This window comes from Berghia stephanieae, chromosome 7, assembly GCF_034508935.2.
Source record: "Berghia stephanieae isolate SIO BIC M18660-M18661 chromosome 7, UCSD_Bste_1.3, whole genome shotgun sequence".
NCBI lineage: Eukaryota > Metazoa > Mollusca > Gastropoda > Nudibranchia > Aeolidiidae > Berghia > Berghia stephanieae.
Genome location: NC_088366.1, coordinates 59,935,692 through 59,943,191, shown reverse-complemented (window position 1 = coordinate 59,943,191; position 7,500 = coordinate 59,935,692). Strand labels below are relative to the sequence as shown.

Genomic DNA, 7,500 nt, shown 5'->3' with positions numbered 1-7,500 from the left:
GAATCGGTTATTCAAACTAATATTATTTGAGAAGACGTCGACTGATTAAAACAATTTAACAAATCAATTTAAGTTTTAACTAAAAAAATTACATAAAAATGAACAAAGAAATTAATTATTCATTTTTGTAATGAAAAGAGTGCACCCCTCCTTTGAAATTAATCTCCAAAAATTAAAAAGGGCGAATCAGTTACTAGGCAATTTGGAGGCGTCAATCAGGGACCACTGTATTTCTAGAAAACCTGTCTCTCCTTCATGTGCTCACACACTACCTCTTTCAAACTCCAAATGATTCTCTCTTTCATTCATTTACATATTACACACACGCACACATACACTCACACATACTCACTTACATTGATGTGAGTATGCAATCTAAGTTAGATTCTAACACTACACTTGCCCACATCCATACACAACACATTCATACCTCCCTCCTTCTTCCACAATATCTCTCTCTCTCTCTCTCTCTCTCTCTCTCTCTCTCTCTCTCTCTCTCTCTCTCTATCTATCTATCTATCTCTGTCCATTTATCTACCTATCTGACTGCCCCCCTCTCTCTCTATCCATCTCCTTCTTTCTCTTTCTCTGTCTATCTATCTCTCTCCTTTTGTTTCCAAACTCAGCCATGACTTACAATCCTACTCAATAGAAACACGTGCGTTTATAATTCAAAACATTTGACTTATTCACTCGCATGCGTGAAAGGGAAATATTAAAACCATGCGTAGCTAGACGTCTAGCTCTGGCATTTATTCATCTACCTATTTGCGGCTTGAGAGAGTGAACGAATAAGACTTGTAGTGAACAAATTTTCGGCTTAAAAATTGCAAAACTCTAAATTAAATATCAGGTTTGGACGGGCTCGTCTACAACTATAAATGTTTTGAGACGCATTTTGAAAGAAATATATATACATATATATCGTCCGAGAAAATAAAAGGCCCCAAAGTAGAGCTCTTTAAAACTATGATAATATTTTTAAATCATCACAAAATTTTGTACACTATGAATCTAACAACTTGTTTTTAAGAATATCAAATTTTAAGAAAAATGAATGAAACGTTCAAGAGTTATAGATAGCTATTCAAAGAATATCACTAAAAATGTCATATCAAGAGTTCGAGAAATTCGCGTCATGAATTATTTTGAACGTCCTGTCTATTCACTGGGCAAGATTTTACATCAAGAGTAGGGTGCAGTTCACCCCGTTTACTTCCTGTTTCATTGTACGCATTTGCACTGTGTTGAACACAATCAAAACAAGAAAGCAGAATTCTTAAAACCGACAACTAAAAGCCATGGTTTATTCTGAGGAAGATACAAGTGTTATTAAAGCATTATTCGAGAAAAAGGGTTGGACTAGTAAAAAGATTTTTCGAGAATTTCCGAATAAGAACTGGTCAGTCAGGACGGTTAACAAAATCATTACAAAAGTACGAAAAGCAGGGTCAATTCATAGAAGAAAAAAAAAAGGTGGTGGCCGCCCCGGTTCAGTAAGGGTGGATGAACATATCGACTTCGTGGAAGATGCTATTCTGTCTCAAGAAGACAATCCTGGATCCCATCTCACTATTCGTGAAGTTGCTGGTGTCCTAGGCATAAGTGACTTTTCCGTACGGTAGATTATAAAGAAGCTCTTAATCTCCGCCCTTTCAAGCGAATCAAACTAGAAGAAATTCTGAAAAAGTCAAGAGAAAAGGGAAAACACGAGCAAGAGCTTTACTAGACAAATTCACCCACAACGACGTTAATCATATCATTTTTACTGAAGAAAAAGACTTCACTATTGAACTTGCAAGAAAAAGTCAGAATGACCATGTGTACGGTAGTAGAAAAACTGACATTTCACTGGATAGACTTTACCTCGAGAGTAATCGGTTCTTAAAATAAATTATGGTTTCGGGACGGGTTAGTTGGAACGGCAAAACCCGTCTCCATTCCAGCGATACCAAAACAAAAGTGAATGCAGAAAATTATACGGTACTGCTTAAGGAAAAACTGTTACAAGAATGCTTAACAATGTATCCTGATAATTCGTTTATTTTTGAACAAGATGGGACCAAATCCTAAACGGGTATTTCGACACAAACATTCTTAGTGGATAACAACATTAAATTCATAACAAAAGATGAATGGCCTCCTATGAGCCCTGATTAAAATCCTATGGATTACAAGCATTTTGTCAAATATTGTGGACAAGGGAAGACAAAAAGTATTCGATGAAGAGCAATTGAAAGCATCAACCCAGGATGCTTGGGACAGAATAACTAATGATGATATCTGTCGTTCAATTGCTTTGTGGAAAAAACGCCTACGTACTGTAGTGTCACAAAACAGCGGTTCGACCGATTACGTATGAACTTTTTGAAATCCTGACGCAATTTTGATATTGTGTTTTTAGGGTACGTTTTTATAAAGTCTTGTAAAATAATAACTACTTTTTCAATGTTTTAGAAATTTTTACTGGCTATTATTAAATACAAAATAATTAGTGTGTCAAAAGAACAAGTGTCTACTTTTATTACTCATAAAATGGCAAATATCCAAAGTGGGGCCTTTTATTTTCTTTCACCCTATAACACTGACATCAATCGTTATTTCATACGTGACTAGCATTCCAAATATGTTGGGACGTTTAGACAATGTATATTGAATCTATACCCAAAGATATGAGACTTGTGCCAAGCATGCAGCCTTCACACTATGAATGATATAGATGATTCGAGTCTGAAACTGTAGAACAATTAACCCGATCTAGTGAAAGTTATACACAATTCACAATTTTACAAGACAATAAGGTGAAAATTTTTAATTCGACGATTGATGTACAAGGTGTTCGGTAAAAAAAAGGGTAGGATTATAAATTGACATAAAATAAACACATTGCAAATCAACAATTTAAGATGTACTTCTCAAATTTTGAAGTCAGTTGTCGACCCCACATTTTGTGTAATGATTGTGCGTTGCCTTCTCCCTATTGCCACAAAACAATGATTCACGATTATTTTAGTATTACAAACGTGCGACCGGAGTTCATATCACGTGGTATATTTCAGTATGCTCAGCAAACTTAACACTCTAATATTAGATTACCAATCCTTTAATGGCCCTCTGTTTGAATTAATTTCAAATTAGTGAATACTTATCTTTCTACCTTTTATCACGTAGCCACTTATATAAAAGATGATTGATTTCATCTTCATAACTCACTTCTCTCAAGAACTTACGCCTGACGGTCACACTATTCCATTCCTCATATTATTTTAAAGATTGATTTCTTACTCTCGGGACTTTGTGGAGCACTTCACTAATTATGTTTTCCACCATAAAGACTCCGGAGCTTCTTTCTCGTCTTTGCCAGTTAAAGTACTGACAATAATTTATCAAGCTCGGGTCTTGCCGGTAAAGGCATTGCAAGTACTCTCAGACTGGAATTTGAACCCAACGTCCTCACTCAATGTCTGACATTATCATCACCTCAGCAAGTTCGAATACGATACGTAATATCATCACATTCTCATTTGTAACTGTGATCGCCATTCATCTATAAGAAGATTCATTTAAATTCGTATCATCTTAAACAATTCATCATTTGTTCTTTTTAAATGTAAGTAGAACATTCTTTTTCAACAAGATGAGGCACCTTCACACAATATCAATACTGGAACAAGTAGTTTTGGAAACTTTCGATATCGTGATTATTGAACGTCTTTGGTATAACCGCAGAGTGTCATCATCACTTAGCCAGGAAAAAAAAGATGCGAGTAATTAAACCATTTCCCAAGTTATTGTCAAATGACCACGAGTATTTGCGGCCATTTTGAACTCATATAATCACACACCTGAGTTATTGACAGGTTGGTTGACCGAAGGTAATAAAAATGCGAGCAGCTCGCATCCGATATTAATGGAATTCACGCCTTAGGTTTCACAATCAATTCTAATCTAGCTCATGTTATAATTCCAATATTTTGTGGTATTAATCAAATTGTTTAAATGCGATAATTATCAGTTTCGTAGAATATATGATAGGTTTCTGACTACAAATTAATTATTATTACGAGGGCTGTCCCAGAATTAAGTTACGTAACGCCATAACTCATGAACCTTTTGTTGTATCTAAAATCTGTAAGCTGAAAATCTAAGGTCTATTCATTGCGCACCAGTGATGAAATTTTGAGAATAATTGATGAACAAACGTTTTTCTACGTTAAAACAAAGATATCAACCAAGAATACTTGGTGGTCCAAGAAAACAATTCGTGCGGTAATACGATTTCTGAATGCAAAAGGAAAACATCCTTCCAAAATTTATTCAGAGTGGTAATTGGTTATGTTTAAAATGTTATGAACTTGAAGCGGGTAAGTTTCTGATGTAAAGAATTTCAAAAAGGTCGATCTGACAAGTAGGATAATCTACACCCAGGAATGTCGTTGTCTTCCCACTCACAATAGAACATTGTTGAAATTCTTATTCGGGAGGATAAACGGCTTCAAGAACTATCCTTGGAATTTCCAAATCCGCTGTCCATAGAATAATTGAACATTTAGATTTAGAAAAGTGTCAGCCCGATAGGTCCCAAAACTGCTGATAGACGTTCGTAAGGATCATTGTGAATAAGTGTCTCAAAATCTCTTTTCGACACTTCAATGATGAACGTCAACTGTATAAGCGTCTTAGCGTTGACAGCATACATGACTGCTTTATTGACCACATGATTGGTTCACCACAGTACGCCAGAATCAAAGAGGGACTCGATGATCTGGAAATAGCCATCTTCACCACCGGCAAAGAAATTCAAGGTGCAACATTCAGCAAAAAAAAATATGACCACTGTGTTCTGGGACGCCAACGAATGGTGTTCTTTTGGTTGACTTTTAAAAACTTGATCCGACAATAAATGCAGCGTGATATTGCAAAACATCGGACAAGTTGAGGAAGACACTGCGGCAAAAGAGGCGGAGGGGGATATGCAAGGGCGTCGCTTTCTAACACGACAAGGCAACCCCACATACCGCAAACATCACACAAAACACTGGCTGAAACCTACTCATGGATGGATTGTTTATTTCACCACATCCTCCCAATAGCCCTGATCTGGCACCATCCGACTTTTAACTGTTCGGACCTCTGAACGCGCATGGCTGGAAAACGGATTGAGGACGTCGATGCACTAAATCAGATTTTCAGAATTGGCTCAAAAGTCTTGACGTCAATTTTTTAGGGTGGCTATAATTGCCCTTCTGATCCGTTGGACTATTAAATGCATCGATAAGCATAGCAATTACGTAGCGAAGTAGACAAATTGTATGTGCACCTGCTGTGTAAGTTTCATTAAATTTGCGCAACACATTTCGGAGATCCAGACTTACTTATCTTAATTATCTGGGACAGCCTTTGTATAATTGAATAATTATTCCTTCATTATGCGTAGACAATTTCCCTTACACTGAGAAATTCATTATAACTGGTATACTCTTTTAATAATATTATACCATATCTTGGTAGATTATATCATGTTATATAATTATCATTGTTAATATGCTTATTTTAATATGATGATGATTATTATTATTATTATTATTATTATTATTATTATTATTATTATTATTATTATTATTATTATTAGTATTGTTATTATTACTATCGTTATTATTATTATTATTGTTATTATTATTATTATTATTATTATTATTATTATTATTTATTATTATTATTATTATTACTATTATTATTATTGTTATAGTTATAAGTATTATTATTATTATTATTATTATTATTATTATTATTATTATTATTATTATTATTTATTATTATTATTATTATTATTATTATTATTATTATTATTATTATTATTGTTATAGTTATAAGAATTATTATTATCAATATTTCTCATATTTTCTTGTTCTTGTTCTTGTTCCTTTTTTCTTCTCATTATCATAATAATCACTGTTAATACATGGTAAAGATGATGACGATGATGATGCTGCTGCTGCTGCTGATGATGATGATGATGATGATGATGATGATGATGATGATGATGATGATGATGATGATGATGATGATGATGATTAAGATGATGATGATGATGACGACGACAAAGAGGACGACAATTCTAATTTTTTAAAAAACATTTACATAATCTTTCCCGTTGTCTGTATAATCGACCGTATATGCTTCCAGTGAAGCAAGGCAACATTCTCTTGGATTATAATGTGACCCTAAGGGGCACTCGACTTTTGTGATATCATAGCGGTCACAATTCACAAGGATTGGATTGAGAAGGATGTAAGCCACAAAGATAAGGACGTGATGTATGTAACCCATTTTAGCTTGACTTAATGGCCTGAAAAATAGAAACATTAAAAAAAATATTAGATTATATATTACATTGATATACCAGACAGTGTGTAAAACAAAATTTGGGTCGATTTTAAAGATAGCAATCAATATATGGTAAATTTGGTGATTGTAATTACTTACAATCAAAAAGTATTTTCTAATGTCGAGTTCTAATACGTCCTCTCTGTATTTATTGTTTGTTTACAGTTATCCTAAAAAATAAAACTGGAAAATTTATCTTTTTTATTAAAAAATATTTTTAAACAACTTAAGACATTCATTGTCGCACTTAATTCGGTTCATCAATGAGTCCAATTATCATAGAACTGACTTTCTAAAATCAGATCTCCAACATTCAGTATGATCCAAACATTTTTTTCAAACAATAGAATAGAGGCTTCATTGCAAGGTGAAGATTATTTGATATTTTAATTCACCATAGTCAGGAACATCGTTGTCAGATGACTATACGTTCACCACTGACTAGTCTCACTTCATCAAGTCACAGTTGTTTTTTAACTTCACTTTCATCAGAATTATATCCTCATTGTTAAATAACATGCTTACCAATTGTTATACAATTAGTTACAATCAAAGTAATATATCGGAGGTTGTTAAAGGGTATCATACAAATACGGTCCTGACGATAGTGAATTGAAATCCCAAACAATGTTCACCCTACAGGTAAGCTCCGATTATTTTTATAATTTAAACTCACTGATTTTAATAAATATGTCATTAAAATGAGCTTTTAGATTCACAACTGTGACATATAATGTAAAATTATTTTTTGATATTGTTCAAAATGGTTTATGTACATTGAAGAAGAACTTAAATATCAAAGTGACTTAGAAAGTTGAACTGAAATGAAATAATTTTGAATTAAATTCTAAAACATATTAAACAGGCTTTTAATATTAACGCTTCTGAGAAAAATCATTTCATCATTTTATGATTTTATGATTGTCCCCCTAATGTTACATTTTTGTCGTTTCTAATAATTGAATTGAAATACCTATGATACTTCAGCCAGTTGTTTGATATTATGTATTATATTTATAAGATGATGCCAGAAGGTGAGGTAGTAGAAGTCGTAGTTGGAGTATTAGTAATATTAGTAGTAATATTATTATTATTATTATTATTATTATTATT

At 33.2% G+C, this 7,500-nt stretch overlaps 1 protein-coding gene across 1 annotated transcript in view; it reads right to left on the bottom strand.

Annotated features, from left to right (window-relative positions):
• LOC144977577 (uncharacterized) overlaps positions 1-7,500 on the bottom strand; it is a 31,930-nt gene that overhangs the window by 12,695 nt on the left and 11,735 nt on the right. Inside the window, exon 2 of the mRNA XM_078922944.1 lies at positions 6,142-6,349. Within this exon, the coding sequence (XP_078779070.1) occupies positions 6,142-6,330 (189 nt within the window). The 5' untranslated portion in view covers positions 6,331-6,349. The remainder of the gene's footprint in view (positions 1-6,141; positions 6,350-7,500) is intronic.